Below are 22,064 nucleotides of genomic sequence, written 5' to 3' on the forward strand. Positions count from 1 at the left end.
CTCCCGGTGTCAGCGCTCACTCTGGAGGCCAGCACTACCAATGTGTGAAGAGCTGATTTGTGAACATAAAACAATGTCGGTGCCAGGGGACCACGTTCGGCCACTAGAGAGCAGTGGAGAACCTCTCACGGCTGGGGAAGGCTCAGACACCCACTCCGAGTGGCTTAATTGTATGCATGCGTTTCATTACAAGTCGTGGCCAAAAGCTTCCAGGCGAGGCAGGCCTGGCAATCAGACAATCTTGCATGGGTTGCTGAAATCCAGATTTGTCCTTTGTCAGCATAAACAGTTTAATTTGATGTTTTCACTCCTGAGTAAGCACCGCGTATTACATTGAAACCCTCGTGAGGGGGAAGAATGCTTCCTTTTCATCAGCACACACACCTCGGTGTCAGAGTCTATTGTTTGTTCCCAACAAATTAAAAAAAGTCCATTTAATATACTCAGAAATAGATTTTTAAAGCACCCAACATTCACACTCAAAAATTAATTTTTCAAAAAAGGCAGCTCCTTTTCAAAACCCAATGTAGTCAAAAAGGAGTTAAATTTTACTCCGAGTGAATAGCTGAAAACACCACTTGACGGGAACAGGGATTTCCCTTATCACTGCAAGTGCAACGTGTCCCTGGCCTGACAGGGTGTAAACACTTTTTCTTAAGAAAAAGGCTAATGATTGGGGCACCCGGGCCTAAAATGTGAAAGGCTTAACTTTATTAATGTAATGAATGAAATCACAAGGTATGGGGACAGAAAACTGTTCTCCTTTAAACAGAGGAGTCACCTAACCCAACGTTTAGGGGCCAAGATGGAGGATGAAAATTACCTTAAAGTACGCCTCTCCCAGCTCACAGGCCCTGCCAGGAACGGGCGGCCCTCACTCGGCAGGCGCTCTGCTGGGTGCTGGGCGAATCCTCCCCGTCCCCCTCCCGCTGCAGGAGCTCACAGTGGTCTGAGCCGACGGATCTTGCAAAGATGTCCTTTACTCTGGTCCACATTCCAAAATAACTTCCCAAATTGCACGCTTATTCCACTCTGCAGGTCTTTTTCCAAGTTTTCATGTCTCTCAGAACACTCAAGGGCAAAGGGCCATGGATAATAATTTATAAAACACACCTAGTCTTAATCATGCATAAAGGTTTATTTTATCCATAGAGCCTGTGTCCAAACAATAAGAAATCCTACCAACTGAAAAAACTGTGTGAAGTCCTGTCACATGTATTTTCTCACTTAATTAGTCTGTGGACTAGATGATATTACCTCCATTTTATAGATGGGGGAAAATGAAGTTCAGAGAGGTGAAGGAACCTACACAAAGTCACACATGTCGGAAAGGCAGACAGGGCTGATGGCCCTGTCTAAGTCCCTAAATCCCTAGGTCTAAGAACTGTGCAATGAAAAGTCTTCTGATGCATGAAATGACTGTCCACTTGTCTGTCCAACAAGAAAGTAAAAGGCCATCAAGCCTTAGGTTATGAGAGTATAAAGGCACTTCTCTGTACCAAGGCCAATTCATTAAGATGAATTAGTTACCTTCCCCTCTCTAAAGTGGGGCATAAAAACAGAGGACTTAAAATTATCAGCACTGCATTTACCTGTTCTGAAACATACTGGCAAGGGCTTTTACTTGGTTGTAGACTAAGGACTGAATTCAAGTCAGAAAAGATCTCATGGCAAAATGTCAGAGCAGAAAAAGCAGGAAGAGCAGCACCCTCCACATTAATTCGACACCTCTCCATTTTACCTACAATAGATATTCAACACGTTTTATGCAGAATCAAGAACCAAGTCCACTCTAATGAGAACAGATTAAGAAATGCAAGGGCTGGCCATATCACATTCCCTGTCTGCAACATGAGGAATTTTAGAAGTAAACACCTTCTCATTTCCTAACAAAACGGCACCATCTGTTGGCTTAGTACCACCTTTGCAGCAACCAGGAATCAAGATGCGTAAGTCAACTTTCATGGGCTTTTGGTTCCCCGTTGTTTAATTCCTGGCATTCCAAAGCAGCGTAAGTTCTAAAATATAAATGTCCATGCATTGCACATTTTAGATCTTCTGAAATGCATCTTACTTAAACTAATCAAAGCAGGAAAAACTGCCCGAGAAATCTTAGTATACTGAACGTCACACACAGAATGTGTCAGCACTAAAATTATCAAAACACCATGCCCCCCACTCTACTCTGTGCTGCATACAAAGATTCTGACACACGGCATCCCCCCAACCCTTGCCCATTTCCAGGGGACAGTTCCCCCAACCACCAATTCACAGAAGACCACACAGCGCTTGACACACGCTGGAGCCACGAGGGCCCATGCCCTCCAAGAAGGCACTGATGGGGGCCTATGAACTATGTACAGTGCTGCAGGGCTCAAACCTGATCCGAGTGCTGAAAATGAATGTGGAAAAAATATTTGCCATCTTGCAGCGCACTAATTTTTTCCAATGCAGGAAAATTTTCAAAATCAAGTCACGTGGAGATTATCAAAACACCTGCACAAAGGTTGCACTCAGTGTAAAAATATAGAGAAAATGGAAGGCCTGATTTCCCTGCCGATGGCCTTATCTACCAGCTCAGTTCTAAGACTATTTTTTGCCCACAAGGTGAGCACTCTGTCCCAAGCTTTTCAATCGCTAGGGGGGGTTCTGTAAATTGAGACTTAAGAGGTACGCCCATTAATTATCTGGAGATCGAATTTTACCTGAATAGGGCTGACAGTGACCTCGAGTCGTCCCTAATGGTGCATACCAATGTTTTTTCCTTAAGTTAGAACTCCTAAATTGTCCAAGGGCCTCATTTCCAGGAATGTCGTGCTTGAAATGTTATTCATATTAATTCTCCATGTGAATAAGTGAGCAAAACAAACATGTTACACACTCTGCCAATGCTGCTACAAGGAACACTGCCAAACTAACAGCAAAAGATGGTCCCCAAGCTTCTTCTGACACTACTTCAGTTCGCCTAATAAAGGAAAGCTGGCGAGTTAAAAGAATAAGCTAATTAATCTGAGAATTAAAAGAACCCACATTTTGTCTATAAAAAATAAAACCATAATCTTTTCCCTTTATCGGAAAGAAAACTCAAAGGAGCTTGCCTAGCTTTCAATAATCACACTACTCGATCGCCTGCAGTCCTTTACAAATTATTCTCTTAAGAGAGAAATAAAACCTAAGGGGCCCCCTATTTTTTTAGAATAAACCAAACCACATTTGGTCTGGACCCCATGCCCCACAGCACTCACGGCAGTCACACAGCCAGTGGGGAACAGAGCCTGGGGTCCCACCCCAGATCAGGCACCTCCTGGCCGGCCGGCCTCGGCATACCTTCCTGAGCCTCAATGTCCTAGCAACCACCCCACCGTCTTGCAAAAATTGTATCAGCAAAGCATCTCACAACACTCGCTGGTGCACGCCGCTCTGACGGGTGGCATCACGTCCACAAAAAGGGTTTAGGACAGAAGCGGCCCAAGGGCCGCGCCATCAGGCGTCTGATCCACTCCGCTCCCCAGTGAAGCCTGGGAAAGGCGAGTCCTCAGAGAGGAGGCACCTGGACCCTGCCCTCCAAGAGCTGCGCCAGCAGGTCCAAGGCGCGTGTGCACGTGCAGACCCGAGACACGTGCTTCCCGGTCCGCGCAAATTAAGAGCAGCCTTCAGGCGCTTGGCTAGCCGCCAGTACAGGCCCACGGGCAGGCAGAGTCTGGACACCCTTGTCTCACCGGCAGTATGCAGCTTCCAGCTCCTCCTGTCAAATCACTCCAATAAAAAAAGATTCATTACAAAGTTTTGTTTATATTTCTTATAATAAAAAACACATAATTTAACCGAAGCTTGACAATTTACACGAAATACTCATTTTCTCCCTGGAACGACATTTGTGAAAAGACTCGTTCTGCAGTGAAGGTCGCTGTTCCACGGGGATGTTCGTCCAGGAGCGCCCTCTATTTTACCCAGAAGTCTGGTTTGCAGCTCACCCAAACTCAGCAACGTGCATTATGAATTAAAACAAAGTCCACCAAATTTTGGCAATTCTGTGGGTCTCTCTCAAAATTCAGCTCCCCAGCCTCTTGGGGGAAAAAAGAGAGAGAAGAAAAAAAAAGAACAAAAGAGAACAGTAACCGAGGAACGCCTCCGCTGGGGAGACAGGCAGCCCGGCAGAGCTGCCACCGCAGGCAGAGCCGTGCACCCACTCGGCTCCAAAGGAACAACGGCCACAAGAAACTACAAGAACAACAAAGCCAAAGCCAAGGCAGCTCAAGAACCGTCCCTCCTTACACATCCTCTGGTAAGGGGCTCCTCTCCCAATGGACGTGGACTAACTAACAGTAAGTCACGGTGTCTTCGGTGGTAGGCTTGTGAATAACTTAAAATTTTCCTTTGATGCTATAAAAAGCTATTTCAGTAAATACTGTTTTGCATGTGCAGGATGGAAAATCTGCACACACAGCAGCTGAATACATGGAAAACAAATAAATGCCCTTCCGGAATTTGTATAAATATTTTCAGTATTTAGAAGCAAGGCTTATTAGTATCTTAATGAAGCGACATCTGCAGGACGCTGAAACCCAAGCAGCTGTGCTGCACTGGGGCTCCCCTGAACTAGAAACAAGGGTTCAAATCCCAGCTTTGCCACTGACGGGCAGAGCAGTAAGAGGCAAGTTACAAAAAGCTCTCCTTTAAGTTTTAGGTTTCTCATCAATAAAGTGGCAATGACAGCATCCCTTCCACAGAATTTTAACTGAAAATAATGAGACAGCACCAGAATCCTCTGGCACAGAGACCTGCCATCATGTGCTTTAAACTAATGCTAAGCTTCAAAGACAAAAACAAACAAACAAACAAAAAAACCGAGAACCTATCACACACGCAACATGTCGTGCTGACTTGGGGCCACACAAATGGACACCACCAACACCAACTCCATTCCAGGGCCCCGTCGGCTGCCAGTTCACAGCCAATGAACAGCCGCTGAAGCCTCTAACGGTCACTTCAGATACTCTCTGGCAGAAGTGAGTCAGAGGATCAAAAAATTAACTTACCATCAAATACTCGAGTCACACAGGACTCTGCGAGACTCTGGGAGTAAGACAGGAATTCTACTCTCTGAGACCTCAAATCCTCATGGGCAGGAGGGACAAGGGCTGGGGGAAACGGAGCATGGCCATGGCTGGAATCCTGGAGTCCTGTTCCACACCAAATGCCCTGAGAGGAACCTACGACCTCAGCCCGAGGCAGTCCCACGGGAGAATTGTTACACAAGTAAAGGGGGAGGAGGGGTGACAGGAAGGATTCAGAGCCCAACTGGAAGGGAGGTGGCCCCGGGTGAAGGAGCTGCCCCAACACTGGTCAAGCGCCAGGAAGGGACTGCCACTAAGGAACACAGGAGAAGACAGGTGACAGAGACTCGGAATCAAGCCTGAGGGCTGGCTGGTTTCTGAGTGACCTCTGCAGCGTTAGTGGCCATCCCTACTGCCGCCCGGCCCTTCCACACCCTGGACATTTCCAGCCCGACTCAAGCTCCGCCCCTGCCTCCCCCCCCCCCCCCATGCCAACCCTCCTCCCCACAGCCCTCAGACTGCTCCCTCTCACAGGCAAATCTCACCCCGCCATTCCAGGTTCAAAAGCGTCAGACAGAAACCTCCAGGACAATCAAGACAACTCAGACAGTACTACTGGGACCCTGTCCAGCCTAGCTTTCCGGCCCTGCCTCTGCTCCCTCCTCCTGAACATCCCTGTCTTTGCTTCTGCTGCTTCTGCTGTACCCCCTGGGCCCCCTGCGCCCCCTGCACGGAATGCTCCTCCCACCCTCTGCACTGCCTCACCCACCCAGCAAACTCTGGCCTTCCAGTTTCTCGGCCACACCAGCCCTGTGCAGCACAGGGCCTGCGAAGTCCTCCCCTTGAGGACAGGGAGCAGAGAAGCAAATTCCTGGCTAATTCCCACTTAGCATCCAGGTCTCGGCTTGCGTTACTTCTTCCCGTCTTTCACCGAACAGACTGGTGAGTGTACCCAGTATCGGTGAGGTCATCAGAGAAAGGCACACTCACATCCTCTTAGTAGGAGTAGAACACTCCTGCGATCTTTTTGGAGGGCAATTTGGCAACAGCTCTCAACAGGTAAAACATACTACATGGCCACCCGTCACTTTTCTGGGCTGTCCAGAAGCTGTCCTTCCTTCCTAGGAAGTACACCTACTGTCCTTTAAAAAGAAACCATTCTTATCTTCCTTAAATCACCCAGTGATCTCACTGCTTGCAATCCAGGAAGACCACTACTAGGAATGTATCTGAAATATGCATTTACACACGTACACCAAGTCACATTCGTTGCAAAACCTGAAAACGAAAATATCCACCCACGAGAGAACGAGTCAGTAAACCACGGTACCGTCACACACAGCGCAGCTCTGTGCAGCTGTCACCACAGCCGCGACGCAGAACTGCACGGCCTGATGTGACACCTCCTCCGGCAACTCCACAGCCGGGGGCGGCATGTATGGCACGGACTCACTAGTGTATTTTTCACAGGGACAGAGAGACAGGCGAGATATATAAAAGTGTATCATAAAACGTTTTCTGGGGGAGAAAACACAAGAAACTCTTAACAGTCACTACTCTGGAGGAGGGATATGAAATGAGGCTTATTTTTTGCGTAATATTTCTCCCACTTGAATGTTTGTCATGTTTGTGAATTACTTTAATCAGAAAATGTTTCAGGCCCTGGCTGGCGTAGCTCAGTGGATTGAGCTCGGGCTGCGAACCAAAGTGTCGCAGGTTCGATTCCCAGCCAGGGCACATGCCTGGGTTGCAGGCCACGGCCCCAAGCAACCGCACATTGATGTTTCTCTTTCTTTCTCCTTCTCTCTCCCTTCCCTCTCTAAAAATAAATAAATAAAATCTTTAAAAAAAAAAAAAAAGAAAATGTTTCGATGTCACTTGCCCAGTGAGGACTTCCCAAATGCCTGTCATCCACATGCACCCCCGACACCCCCGACACCCACACACACCCCATTATTCTCTCGTATTCCTGGGTGCTGCCTCCAGGACACTCTGCTAGATTAACGGACGAGTCCCTGGTTAACTCCTGCCTCCCACAGGAAGCTGTAGGCACTGAGGGCAAGTGCTGTGCTGACCACTATATGACCGGCACCCTGCACGGAGCCTAGCAGAAAATAAACACTCAATAAATTATCTGGTAAATGAATGAAAGTAACTCATCCTTCCTTTAGAATTCAGCTCAAATGAAGCAATGCTTTTCCTGAAACCCTCCAGTTTAGATGTGACCCTTTCTCCCTTTGGCTTCCACTGGCCTTTGTACTCACTGCCCTGGTCAGCTACCCTCTTGCCCCCCACCACCCTGTGTGTGCGCCAAGAGCAAGGGTCCTGCACTAGCCTCTCCCGGGGGCACCCGCTCCGGCACCTGTACCTGGAAGGCCCTCAAGAAATAGCTGATAACGAACAGATGAACAAACTAAACTGCACTGCAATAATGTGCGCGCGCATTAACATCAGATGCTGCTGACGCTCTCGTTCTCCTTAATCTGGTCTCCCAGGCCAGCAGAGCCCGCCTGTGCGGAGTGACGCCTTCCACACAGAAGGGCGCCGCTGCGAACCCGAAGCTGGAGGACCCGAGCCCTGGGGTCTCACTAGACCTGGAGAGACACGGGGTCACTGCCGGCCAGCATGGAGCGCAACGTGGCGCTGCAGGAGGGAGAGGAGCAGGCACAAGTCTACTTGACTACTTGCTCCCTTTCAGCAGCTTTTCCTAAATTCAGGATTATGCTCACAGACCGAGTGCTACTGTTCAAAAGCAAAGGAAACCAATTCCATTTTTCCATCCTAGAAATGAAACTGCTTCATATCAACTCTACATTTCCAGAAACTGACGATTTTATCAAGGGTATATAAGAAAATATGCTCAAGGATTTAAAGGTGGAGGATTATGTCACCTGCGGTTCACTCTCAAATTGCTACACCTACACACACACACACACACACACACACACACAAATCAACAAGACGAACAAGAAACAACTGTGGTAAAACGTTAGCTTGTGACAAATTTCAGTAAAGGGCATACAGAACTGTTCTTGTTCTTTTCTGCAAGTGTGAAGTTTTTTTAAGTAAAAATAAAGAAGAAATGCCCTGGCTGGCGTAGCTCAGTGGAGTGCGGGCTGCGAACCAAAGCATCGCAGGTTCGATTCCCAGTCAGGGCACATGCCTGGGTTGCAGGCCACGGCCCCCAGCAACCGCACATTGATGTTTCTCTCTCTCTCTCTTTCTCCCTCCCTTCCCTCTCTAAAAATAAATAAATAAAATCTTTAAAAATAAATAAATTAAAAAAGAAGAAATTAAAGTACTTAGTAGAAAAGGCTATTCCACCTTACATTTAAAAGCATCAAATGGGGAAAAATAGTACTTTGATGGAGATAATACATTTGAATAAAGCAATTCAAAACCATTCTAAAATTACTGTATCTTCACTTTAAAATAATTACGAAGATTCGTCCACACGATATCTGGGGGTAAACCACTCTCCCAACAAACCCCTCCAACAGGGAACCACCGCTGCATCCAAACCCCCTAAGAGGCCAGGCAGCACGGCGCAGAGCAGCGGGGTCTCGAACCGGCCACGCCCAGCCTCTTCAGGGCAGCAGTGCTCCCGGCTCTGCAGAGCCAAGGTCCCAAGGCCAAAAACGTGATAGGTAAAAACAGCAGGAGAAGCACCCCGAGACTAAGTGGTAAAAAGGGACTGCAGTCACTCCAGAAAGGAAGAGGCCCGCACGCACCAGGCACGCGCCCCATTGAGGGAGCTCTCCTTCCGCCCAGAGGGCCCTCCCGCTCAAACCCCCCTTCTCCTGGGCCCTGTCTGACCTCCCAGCACTCCCGAGTCCCCTCGCCCTGCATTAATTTTTAACTTTTTGTTTTGAGGTAATTATAAATTTACATGCAGATGTAAGAGGTAGTACACTCAGCTGTCACATACCCTTGACCCAGTCTCCCCCAAATGCAGTATCTTTCATAACTGTAGCACAATATCATCTACGTTACTTTTTTCCTCCTAGCGTTTATCACTAGAAAGTGATACAGCAGCTACTCTTGCTGTCTATCTACCCCTACTAAAATATAAACTCCTTGCAGGCAAGAATCTTTAGCACGCCCTGGCCAGTGTGCCTCAGTTGGCTGTAGCATCATCCCATAGCCAAAAGGTTGCAGGTTTGATACTCGGTCATGGCACATGCCTGGGTTGCGGGTTCAACTGCTGGTCTGGGCAGGCACCATCCCTGGTCCGGGCATGTGCAAGAGGCAACTAGTCAATGCTTCTCTCTCGCATCCAAGTTTCTCTCTCCTGCACCAATGTTTCTCTCTCCCTTCCACTCTCTCTAAAGGCAATGGAAAAATGTCGTCGAGTGAGGACTAAAAAAAATCTTTATTAAAATTTTGTTCAGTTATACCCCAGGCACACAGAACAGGGATCAACCTGTAGGAAGAACTCAATAAACGTTTGCAGAATGAATCAAAGCACTTTATTGCACTGCCTCCTCTAACAGGAAATTAGACCAGCTCTTTAAAGACCATCTTGGGCCCTGGCTGGGGTGGCTCAGTGGATTGAGCACTGGCCTGCAAACCAAAGGGTCACCGGTTCAATTCCCAGTCAGGGCACATGGCTGGGTTGCAGGCCAGGTTCCCAGTTGGGGGTGTGTGAGAGGCAAATGACTGAAGTTTCTCTCCCTTTCTCCCTCCCTTCCCCTCTCTCTGAAAATAAAATAAAATCTTTTAAGAAGATAAAAGACCATCATGGTAAATAAGAGGATTCTAAAACAGGAGGGAAACATCACACTCACCCATGGTGACATAAGGCAACTTATCAGTTGATCCATGAGGATAGATGCTGTAGAGGTGAGGTCCAGTAACATCTATGCCCCCCAAAACTAGGGCTGCACCAATGTAACCTTGATACCTGGTGATCAGAGTGTGTATAAGAAAAAAAAAATGAGTCTGTATTGCATCACTGTAACTTAACCAAAAGCTGTATGAGAAGTCAGAAAACAAAAAGCTTTTCTTATACTGCCACTGTTTCATTAAGTGGTTACTGCTTTGATGGGAAATAGGAAATGAAATGAACTTGAGTTGAACGTCTACTATCAGCCAATAAAAACTGTAAATTTTTGTTTTGTGTGAGATGAACTTCCGTATTGTGTGAGATAATCCACACTTTATTTCATCTCAGCCTCACAACCACCTTCAGAAGAGGGCTCTATACTTCTCCCTTCAGAGAACAGGAAACAACCCAAAGACACGAATTACTCATCCGACGTCTCAAAGCCAAGCTTGGCTCACCCCAAAGATTATGCGCCCCTTCCCATCATGCCTTTCTGTGATCGGCAGATAAGCTGCCTTCCAAGTGAGCAATGAAGTGTTGCTAAACTCAGGTTGTTCAAATTATCAACCTCCCCACAGCCTAACAGGAAAATGGCTAATGTCAAAACACCTTCCCCTTGAATAAGCCCATAAAAGTATGATCACAGATACGAGCTTGCATTGAGTAAAAGAGGAAAGTATTTCATCGTCCAGGGAAGCGAATGATGACATAATTCCATGACGGCCTATAAACCCTCTACCACCCACAAGACAGAGGTGTGCCTTTCAGGAGCGTGGGCAGGAATACGTTTCCACCCACCCCACCGCCATGTCACTGTGCACGTACTTGTCCCCTGGAATGCTTCACCTGGCAGTTTTCCCACTTCTACAGACTGCTTTCCCCGTGTTCGGTCCAATTGTTTACCATTGGAACTGCTATGCTCGATTAACATGCTGAATTTAAAGTTCTCCACTGTGAGCCTCTGGCTCTTCAAGAAGAAAAATGAAACCAATACATGCTGAATTTGCCTAATGATCATCGTCATTCAAAGTGAAATACATGAATTAACACACGAGCCAAGTGAAGGCATCGCTTTAGGCTGTCTGAGACAGAGCTCCCCATCGGGACGTGCGCGAGACACACAGAGTAGTCAAGTCCGACGTCTCCCTTGATCACCGAACTGCTATTTCAGAAAGAATCTTCTACTTATAAGTGAAGTAATTGCAGAGCAGGAGAGGATGTCAGAAGCAGCCTCAAGAAGGAAGGGCCCAGCAGGGGAAGAGGTGATCCCAAGGCCTACGAGCTGGCTACAAGGCCGAGGCTACAGGGCCGTGGGATGGGGAGCCAGAGTCACCAGACCCACCACTCGCACTGCAGTCCAGTGCACGGCAGGTCCACCTGCCCGCCACGCAGGGTGTTCAAAGTCAGCAATAATCAGCTAGTTCCCTTCCAAGCTGAAGCAGTGTCTGTTTGGTGCATTTAAAAGAGTCTAAGATATTGAAGTTACTGAAATCCTTAAAAACTGATCCAGAAATTCTACTTCCAGGAATCTAAGGATATAACAGAACAAACCCGCAGAAGCAGATGCACAGGAATGTTTACTGCAGCAGCACGTCTGAGACACTGCAACAGTGGAAGCAGAGGGAGCACTGGCCGAACTGATACAGCTATACAACAGAAAACTGCACGATCATTAAAAAGCCATGCTACACTTTTTCTTTCGAAATATTCATTTATTCATTTTTAGAAGGGGGGAGGGAGCAAAGGAGGGACAGAAACATCGATGTGAGGGATACATCCACCGGCTGCCTCTCACAAGCCCCCAGCCAGGGACCCAGCCTGCAATCCAGGCACGTGCCCTGACAGGGAATTGAACCAGCAACCCTTTGGTCCACAGGCGGGAGTTCAGTTCACTGAGCCACACCAGCCAAGGCCGCTACATTTCCTCACCCACTCCTGGTGGTAGTGCAACTTAGTACGATCTTTCTCAGAGACAGTTTCTGCAGTATGTATCAAAATGTTCACTATGCATATCTTTGACCCAGCAATTCCATTTCTAGAATTTGTTCTAAAATATAGTCTAAAGAATTAATCACAAGTACCTAAAGTGTCTATGTCCCAAAGGGTCACAGAATATGATAACTTAAATACCTTAAATAACTTAAAACAGGCAACATCATTAATACTCAAAAACTGGTCACTAGAATGAAATTCTGTGACACCACCAAAAAAGATATTCATCAACATCCTAAGTTTTTATGGGTCACAGGCCCCTCTGGAAAGCTTACTGGAATTGTGGAACCCTACCTCGTACCAAGTGTACAGACTAAGGTTTTTACTATTCCGGGAGGGCGACAGGTCTCCAGAACCCCTCTGTGGGTTCAAGGCCAACGCTCTGGTCGCCGTGCTCTCCCACTGACGGGACGGGACGCTCAAGACGCTGAGGGCAAGAAGAACTCGCCCTGCACTCTTGTCGGCCTCGGAGCTCACGGGGATCTAACCACGCACCAGGCCCTGTGCCCGGCGCTGTCAACAGTCTTGCTTCTGAAGTCAAATCCTACACCTTTTTTCCTTCTACAACCGGCTCATTTTACGTGTCTTAACAAAAATTTCAGAAGACATAAAGGGCCATAATTATTCTGGGAACATCTGCTGGATTTAGCTAAATGCTTTAAATGACACTGCCAATTATTTTGAAATATTCCGTTTAGGACAATTTTACAAGTATAAAAATTGTTTTAAATGTAATGCGCCACACAAACCACCAGAGGGAGCTTTGTATTTAAAATCAAAATCACAAATGTCTTTGGAAATCTTGACCACAGATGTGCTTTAACAAGTTCTCACACTGTACTGGGAGGATTTATTTGACAGGCGATAATTCTGCAGGGTTACGATGATGACTAAGTACATAGATAAATGGAAACCACTGGCGTGAGGGCGTGCACAGCCAGAGAAGGAGCTGAGTGGACGTGACTCGGCTTCTTGCCCATGTGACGCGTAAGCCCGGTCGCCTCACCAGTAACATGGGAACCACACTGCTGCTGCTGCAGGGCCACGCTGAACCTCACACCCCCTTACCGACTCACCGATGAAGGCCTGAACGTGCCCGGGAAGGCAAGGGCAAGGTGGGAAACGGGGGAAGTGAACGAGGCAGGGACTGACAGGCCAGATACGGGCTCCCGCTTCTAAAGGCAACATGTGCCACTCAGGTGCCGAAGATTAGTGCCATGCGTTACCCCAAACTTTAGGAATTTTTTCAAACAGACACCAGAAATCCACATATTTTCATTCTAATCTCCCATTTGTAATTACTGGACGCTATTTAAAAAAAAAAAAAACGCTCTGTGGTCCACATAAAATTCCTCTACAAGCTGAACAGAACCCCTGAGCTGCCTGTTCATGATTCCGCTCTCCATTCCGGCTCCCCCTTCCCTGTTACAGGCCCGGGTACGGCTTCCACTGCATGGGGCAGAGGCTCAGGGAATGTTCTGCGTTAGAATAAAGGTCTCTGGTCAACTCGAAAATCAAAAGGTATTACAATGCACACACTCTACAAAGGAAAGAGGAGAGAATCTGCTACAAGTAAGGCAGGTGCCAAGAGGAGAAGCCAGTATTCCAACCCAAGACTAAATACCCAGGCTACTTCCAGTACAGTAACTGCCTCTCTCCATAAGAAGCAAATGAGAAAACGGACTTAGAAGTTTAAAACAGTCAAGGCCCATACTCACATAAAGTGATGATGTGATTATTAAGAAAGAAAAACAAAACTACTAACAGGAACTGTCTGTGGGAGTCAACAGGGAGGGAAGGCCAAGTCAGGCAAGTGACTGCACCTCTTTAAGCCTCCACTTGTTCCCATGGAACCTGGAGCAGCCTGGACCTCAGGGTTCAAGGGATAAAATGAGACCACACAGAAGGCACTTAGCACAGGATTGGTACAAAGAGATAAATATTGGTTAATATTAATGTTACCATTGTTCATTTCATTGCTTTTTTCCCCTTGAAAGAAAAATAACCCAGTCATTTGTGTTTGAGTGAGTTCACGAGAGGAACTTCTCAAGGACTCCTAGCAGCTCTAAGTTTCTTCCTATAAACAGAGAAGTTTTTCCATCCAGTAACATGTCTCTGCCTAAGGAAGTGGCTCGACTGGTCACATACGATTTATGCATGGGAAAAGAAAAACAGACAGACCCCATAAGTTCAAATGTATTATCAAAAGCCTTATGAAATTAAAATGGCTCCTTAATAACAACTGATTTCTAAAATAAAATGCGTATTTCTGAGAATGCTTTTTCTCTCGCTTCCAGGCTGCCACTAGCTAGTGATCTGTAAGACATGAAAAAAAGATGCTGTGGAAATCCTCACCCTGGAACCTCACCTGAAAAGCATTTGCTTCAGCATCCGATTGGCCGTCACAACTCTGGGAAGGCGGCCGGTGGAGAGGGAATGGAGCTCCAGGTTAGAAGAAATGAGCTGGGTCGTCATCTCTGTGTCCGCAGCTGTCCCGGCACCACAACAACTGAAACGCATGATTAGAAGCTCAGCTGAAATTCAATTACCAGACGTCTCCATTAGAAGCCGAGTTTCTAGCCCTGGCTGGCATAGCTCAGTGGATTGAGCGCGGGCTGCAAACCAAAGTGTCGCAGGTTCGATTCCCAGTCAGGGCACATGCCTGGGTTGCAGGCCATAACCCCCAGCAACCGTACATTGATGTTTCTCTCTTCTCTTTCTCCCTCCCTTCCCTCTCTAAAAATAAATACATAAAATCTAAAAAAAAAAAAAAAAAAAAAAGCAGCGGAGTTTCTTAGGTAACCTCTTTGTACCTGAACTACAAAGTTCGGGTACAGAGAGGTGTTTCTGAGTGTAACTGCTCTGTTTAACCAAACTTAAACAAACATAAAATTGACAATACGCATCTAATTATATGCAAATGTATTTTCTATGGCACAATGGAACATTTGCAGTCATTAGTGTCTGCGCTCCTAAAAGAATGTATATTTTACTAATCCTACAAATACATCCAAGTTATACAAAAGAGCAAGGCATGTTAAGTCTTGCACTTTAACCTTTACCAAGTATTTACTCCCAGGTACCAGACACCGCACTAAGTGTCCAAGTCCTAGCACTTGACTTCAAAGCCGAGTGGAGATGACACAGGCAAACAGAAACTGCACCTTCTGTAATACATACAATACAGCAGCACAGGTACAGAACGCTAAAGGAAACTGAAGAAAAGAGCAATTACTTCTCATCTTTGTGAGCAGAGGTTTCATAGCAGCTGAATTTGGGAGAATAAAATAAAAACACTACACAGGCAGAGAAGAGGAACGGGCATCCTAAGCAGAGGGGCTGGCATAGCGAAGGCGCGACGGCCTGGAGATGAGGGAAACAGGGCCTCCCCAGGTGTAACTAGAGCGGCAGGCGATAGCGGCTGAACAGGCCGAAAAAATGAACTTTTTGTGAGACTGTGCAAGGCCTTCAACAGGTCTGATTTTATCCTGAAAGCAGTGTAAACATGTAAAAAGTCTCTTGAAAAAAGTTTTTAAAAAGGAAAGGAACATAATTAGATTTGTGTTTTACAAAATCCAATGACAGAGAAATGAACAACACAGAGAAGAAACCAGAGGCAGAGAAGCCATTTAAATGGCAACTCGAACGGTCTGGCTGAGGAGGGGGAAAAATCTGAACTAAGGCCTCAGCAGAGGGAAGCACGGGAAGGAACGGATTTAAGGGGCACAGAGAAGGCAGACCAAGTGCCAAATGAACTGCAGACGAAAGCAAAGAGGGGACCTAAGGATGACATGCTTAGGGGACAGGTGGATAAAACTGCCATTTAAGGGACACAGAAAGAAAATACAGACTGAACAACAGGTTTCAGGGAGAAATAGTAAATTCACTTTTAGCCCTGGAATGTTTAAAAACACAAAAGCCATTCAAACCAATCAATACTTACTAAATGTTAGGAGATATGAAGTGTATCTTTGAACAGTTCTTGTCAGCAACAACCATCCCTTCAGTTGCCCTTGTATCTGCTCCAAGTACTATGCCATCCTATTTAAAAATATATATAAAGAGATGTACACATAGACATGGGTGTAGATATGGATATAGATATATACATATATACCCGCAATCTTACGTATGTAAACCACAGCTCTCCAGTTGAGGGGAAACAATGCTGGTCATCCCCTGCTCCCCCAAAAAAACACCTCCTGCCCAAAATATTCTGCTATACTTCAGAATTCAAGAAAAGGTTTATCAACAGATGTTACTGCTTGAATCATGAATAGGTGGCAGGAATTATCATTCCTGTTTTCAAATGAGGCTCAGCGACTCAATGAATTCCTCACAGACCAAACCTAATATGGGAAAAGTCTGGATTAAAAGGCAGAAAGAAGTCCTTCCATTAAAGTAGCCACCTCTCCATTTGCTTTTACAAGATCTCACTCTTTACCCTGAACAACAATAACCATTATCTCTTTTGACCCTGAGCATAATTTAAGGCTGGAGTTACGTCCCCTTGGCTGGTGAGGAAAGTGTGGCTCTGAGAAGGAAAGCGGAGCAGCAGGGTTCAACGGTCAGACAGACCTGTATGCCCCCCAGCCTTGCGCTCTCCCCCATCAGCCCGCCTTCCAAAGCAGTGACCTAAGACAGAAAAGTAAACTGGCCTCCTGTGAAAAACTCTGCCGAGCGAGAAAAGAGTGTAACCTTTTGATAAGCATACGAAACCTAACAAACGCCGTCTCTCCTCGAAGTCCTTTTCCTGATGCGCTCTGTAACACGTGCCCTTCCCCGCTGAGCCCAGAGAAATAAAGGAGGCCTAGTTCATGCATAAACTGCTGCTCTCGGCCTGTCCCGGCTTACCTTATACACCACCCCCGCGATGGTCGTGCCTGTTTTCCGGGCTGTAGGAAGTTTGTACCCTTTCTTCGCAAAATCGGCTTCCAGGAGGGCATTTCTAAGAGCAAACGAGAGAATAAAGCGTTGACGGACAGGACCACATCGCGCCGCACTGGCTGAAACAGTGCCTAATAGGGAACTCAAGAAAAAAGAACCTACTCTTCCCTTTCACGCCCATCTGTTCACTCGCTCCCCCTTGCCAGTATCAGGACTACTGTCTCATTTCTCGGCAAAGAAAGCCTCACAGAGGGGCGGCACAGGGCCTAAGGAGATGGAGGTGGAGGGAGTCCACGTGCGGGGGGAAAGTGGGAGAGCAGTCCCGGCCTCAGGAGAAACCCACGCTCAGGCCCTGATTCCCCTGAGTCACAAGGGCCACGGGCGCAGGCCTCGCTGCGCACCCTTCCTTTGGACTTCCGAGATCAGGCCGCGGCCCAGCCTCAACCCCGGCACCGCACTCCCGAACCCGCCCTGATGCCGGCCCCGAGAAAGGTCGCACCTGCGGCAGTTATCAAACGAGAAACCTCCAACCGGTGGCTTACACACTGACACAGCCGCCATCTTCCCAAGAAAGTACTTCCGGGTCGGGGGCGGGAGCAAAGAAAAAGAAATAAGCACTTCCGGCGCCGTCGGCTACTGGAGCTAAAGGGGCGGGGCAAACTCTGCGCTGGGGCGATTGATCCTAGAGTTGCGGGCTCCTAGAAGACCCCGGGGGTGTTTGGACTCTATCACCCCAAGTGGCGTGGAGGAGAAACTGGCGCCCAGATGGGGAAAAGACGTGTCCCAAGCTCCGGAGGCCAGGCCCGCTGCCAGCCAGAGACCAGAACTGTTGCTACTGTTAATTCGGCTCCGTGGGGCTTTGGAGACAGACACACACCCAGGTTCCAGACGCAGGCCCACGGTCTCCATGCACTGAGCAAGTCCTCTCTACTCTGAATCTGCTTCCTCCACTGTCACATGGAGACAACAGCTACCTCAAAAGGCTGCTGTGCATTGAACAAGAAGCAGCACAAGAAAAGATGTTTGCCATCACTAGTCATTAGGAAATGCAAATCAAAACCATAATTCAATACCACTGCACACCCACTAGAATGTGATAATCAAAAAGAGATAATAACAAGTGTTGGCAAGGACATGGAGACATTAGATCCCTCATGCATGGCTGCTGGGAACGTAAAACGGTGCAACGGCTCCAGAAAACAATTTAGCAGCTTCTCAACCAGTTAAACCTACACCCAGGATTCCTCTTTTATGCAACTCCCCAAGAGAATTAAGAACATGTTCACAAAAACTTGTACACGAATATTCACAACAACATTATCCACAATACCCAAATAATAGAGACAACCCAAATGCTCATCAGTGGATGAATGGATACACAAAATGCAGTACACATCTGTAGTGCAGAATGTTATTCCACCATAGAAAGTGAAGCATGGATGCACACTACACCACAGGAATAAACCTTGAAAACATTATGTTCAGTGAAAGATGTCAGGCACGCAAAGCCATGTACAGCGTGGTTCCCTTCCTATGAAATGTCCTCACTAGACGAATCCAGAATCTAAGGAGGTGGGGAAGAAAGTAAAGAGTGAACGTTTAACGGATACTAAATCTCTTTTGGAGATGATGAAAATGTTCTTGAATTATATAGAGGTAGTAACTACCCAGCCCAGTGAACATACTAAAAACCACTCAACTGCACATTTTTAAACAGGATATTTGGTTATGTTCATTTTATTTAGATTTTTTCAAGGCTGACGCGAAACTCAAAAATCATGCATGGGAAGCATCTATTGTGGCACGTAGCAGCTTCTAAAGAAATAGATATTATTGTGAATACATTCATTTCCTCCTGCCAACAACCCTAAGAGGTAGCTACGTAATTCAACTCATTCTATTGATGGAAATTAAGGTTCATCAAAGTGAAGTAACTTGCTCAAATTTGCATAGCCAGTAACTGATGGCCTCAGTAAATGTGGGATGAATGAATTTACTCGCTCAGCAGATATTTATCGGCACCTACTGTATGTCAGGCATGTTTCTGGGAATGAATGAATGGCATCTCAGTCACCTAGAACCAGTGTCTGTCACAATTCTGTGTTCAACAAATACTCGTCAAAGGTGAAATTCCCTGTCATTACTTCTCTGGGCCTTTTGTGTGAAATCAGAAAATAAAACCTCACTCACCTGCCACCCCCCCCCCCCCCAGGAATCTACTGATGAAAAAACTTGAGTATTTGCTGTGTCACCAACTCTCTACTTCGGTGAATGTAAAAAGGGGAAAGGCCTGGACTTGGCCCTGGAGAAGGCCTAGGCAGGCCAGGTTGTCATTCAACATACCTTGGGCTCCTGGAGCCAGTAAGAAATTACAGAATGAAAGACACCTTCGCAACATTCATCAGAGTCTCTCGCTCCTGCTCTGGGCTCAGACCTGAGGGAACAGACAGAAGATGAATCCGATGTAGTTCCTCTCCTCCTGGTATGGGTTGAATTGTGTCAGTTCAAGATTCCTGTGTTCAAGTCCTAACCCCCAGTAGCTTAGTGTGAACTTGTTTGGAGACAGGATCTTCACAGAGGTACTCAAGTTAAAATGAGGTAATTAGGGTGGATCCTAATCCCATATGACTGATGTTCCTAGAAAAAGGGGAACTTTGGAGATAGCACATTTGGAGATAGACCTGTGAACAGGAAGGCAGAGATGGGGGGGATACTCTCAAGCCAAGGAACACCAGAGATTGCCAGCAAACCACCGGAAGCCGGCACAGGGTCCTGGAACAGCCCCCAGCAGGAGCCAAGCCTGCCAACACCCTGATTGCCGACTTCTAGCCCCCGGAATGGCAGAACAGTACATTTCTGTTCATTAAGCCACCCAGTTTGTGGTACTTCGTTTTTCTCCTTACAGCAGACTGCTGTGCCTCACAAGTTCACAGTCGCGGTGTGCCGCGGGCTGACGGAGGGGGCAGGCGTTGAGGTGGGGCGCTGCAGAAGCCTGGAGGCTCGGAAGGGTAGAGTGTGAGCTGATGGGGTGAGAAGGCAGGAGGGACAGACACAGCAACGGCTTGGGGTGTGGAACAAGCAAAACCAGACAAAACAAACAAAAACCCTGAGCGTGCATTGTTTTCAGGAACCGGTGGGTGATGAGTTTGATGCAGCTGCAGGGAAGGGAAGCAGAGCAGTCTGCAGCCCCCAGGGGCGGGGAGGTGGGGAGAGGGTCGGCCATGTGTCCAGCCACAGAGCTGGAGGAGCCAGGGAAGCATGTGGAAGTGACTTGTGACCTCAGTTTGTCCCCAGGGCACTTCTCTTCTTAACTGGGTCTCTGTGGTACTGTTTCACACCCGGAGTGAGCAGAGGAGGTGGCATTGCCTGTCTATGGCCTCTGGAGGTGGCCCGGCAGAGGCTTCCAGAGCCCAGCAGAGGGCGACAGAGAGCCTCCAGGCAACCAGGGCCTGGACCTTGAGAGGTGGAGCCCAAAGCCAAGCAAACCCCAATCTGGCCTGGCGCAGGGTCTCTGTACCTGCGTACCTGCAGCATGTGGAGGGCGCCTCTAGGTACCCAGTGCTCAGAGACCCCGGCTTCAGCCGCCCTGTCCAGCAGAACTGCTTCCCCTTCAGATGCAGTCCAGCCAGAACTCCTCCTCAGGGCCTGGACACAGTGCCATTAATCCCTGGCAGCACCACCAAACCTAACTGACCACTAATGCCACCACTTCTGCTCTGGATCTGGCTGTGTGACCTCAGGGGAGCCATCGGGGTCTCTGTGCCTCAGTTCCTAATAACATAGAAACAGCCAACATTGCCTGAGAGCACCCAGTGTCCTGAGCTCTGCTCTAACCACTTAACAATATACAGGATCTCGTGAGTACCCTAGGCACCTAGAATGTTCCAGACATGAGGGAAATGGGTGATCAAGAGTCGGACACAGTCCCTCAGGACCATGCATCTTTACACCAGCTTACAGATAAGGAAACTGAGGCCCCGATAGGCAAAGTCCTTGGCTCAAGGTTCCAGAGCAGGTAAGTGGCAGAGTCAAGATTCAAACCACGCCCATCTGTGCCCTCCCCACCCCCCAGCACCACTTCCCCGTCCCCCTGATAATTCCGGCCCAGCTGGGACACAAGTTCCCATGTTCCCTGGGGCTTTGGCAGAGCAAAAACAAGGTTTCCTTCTCCAGGATTCTCATCCCAGCTGGGCTGGTTCCCAGCGGTGCCCTCAGAGGCCCGCCTCTCCATCTGTCTTCACCTCAATGTTCTCATCTGTAAAATGACAGAACATTGCCGGTGCCCTTAGCTCATGGGCACCAGGTGAGAGCATGCCATTGCAAATGGCAAAGCCATTCATTCGTCCATCCGGCCCATCACCCAATATTTATTAAGCCCCTCCGTGGCGCTGGGCTCTATGCCAACTCTGCCAGATCACACCCTGGATGGGCATTATTGATCTGGGAACTGTACCTCCAGCCCACTCTTCTGAGTGTCCTCAGGGACATGCACCAGAGCACAGCCAAGGAAGGACTCCCGAGTAGGCCTGAGGCAGCAGGGTGGGCACCTAGAAGACAGGAGTTAGCACTGAGACCAGGAGACCAGAGGGGGCATCAGCCTGCCCTTGCCAAGGGCCTGGCAAGCACCTTCCCCCAACCTGCAGCTGCTAGGAGCCCAGTGTGGGGTAGGCCCTGCAAGGCTCATCCACCCTCTGTCAGGGCACACACACATCTGAGGTGCCCCCCCCCCGACCACCACCAAGAAGACTTGGCCATCTTCCCATTGCAGGAGAAGCAGCCCATGATGCTCCTGGTTGCTAAGGCAACCGGGCCCTTGTTTTTCCTTCTTCATAAATAAGCTATAAATAGAAGGGCAAACCTGGGCGCCTTCCTTTGCATGAATTAGAGCAGCTGCTCCAGGCTCCAGGGCCCTGGCGCAGCACTCAGGTGCCAAGCCTCGCTGCACAGGCGACAGCCAGCAACACCACGACACAGCTCCAGTGGGAAGGCGCTCCATCCGCTCCAGACGCGCCTGGAGCACGAAGCAGACTCTGGGGCCCCGCTGAGACCCGCAGAATCCCAACCACTGTACGCAGGGCCTGGGATGGGTGATTAACTAGGTACCCACCAGACAGGAGGGGCTCTGAGTTGGCCAGCCCCTGCTGGTGGTGAGCGGGATTGAACATCCTCCCTCTCTCCTACCTGGGACCTGTGCACCCACTTTAGGCTCTACATATCCTTTCCCCTCCTGGTTTAACCATCACGGTCAACATCTACCGAGACCTTTCTCGGTGCCAGGCGCTGTGCTAAGCCCTTCACATGCC

At 48.0% G+C, this 22,064-nt stretch overlaps 1 protein-coding gene across 1 annotated transcript in view; it reads right to left on the reverse strand.

Moving 5' to 3' along the window:
• The window catches only part of PSMB7 (proteasome 20S subunit beta 7), a 54,465-nt gene extending 37,106 nt beyond the window's left edge, over positions 1 to 17,359 (reverse strand). The window contains exons 1-5 of the mRNA XM_045846034.1: positions 17,261 to 17,359; positions 16,729 to 16,822; positions 15,818 to 15,915; positions 14,243 to 14,383; positions 9,845 to 9,960 (exon numbers count right to left, since the gene is read on the reverse strand). Coding sequence (XP_045701990.1) covers positions 9,845 to 9,960; positions 14,243 to 14,383; positions 15,818 to 15,915; positions 16,729 to 16,822; positions 17,261 to 17,322 — 511 coding nt within the window. The 5' untranslated portion in view covers positions 17,323 to 17,359. The remainder of the gene's footprint in view (positions 1 to 9,844; positions 9,961 to 14,242; positions 14,384 to 15,817; positions 15,916 to 16,728; positions 16,823 to 17,260) is intronic.
• Between the last annotated feature and the right edge of the window lie 4,705 nt (positions 17,360 to 22,064).

The sequence above is a fragment of the Phyllostomus hastatus genome, unplaced genomic scaffold (genome assembly GCF_019186645.2).
Source record: "Phyllostomus hastatus isolate PE091 unplaced genomic scaffold, TTU_PhHast_1.1 phas_contig_495, whole genome shotgun sequence".
In the NCBI taxonomy this organism is placed as follows: Eukaryota; Metazoa; Chordata; class Mammalia; order Chiroptera; family Phyllostomidae; genus Phyllostomus; species Phyllostomus hastatus.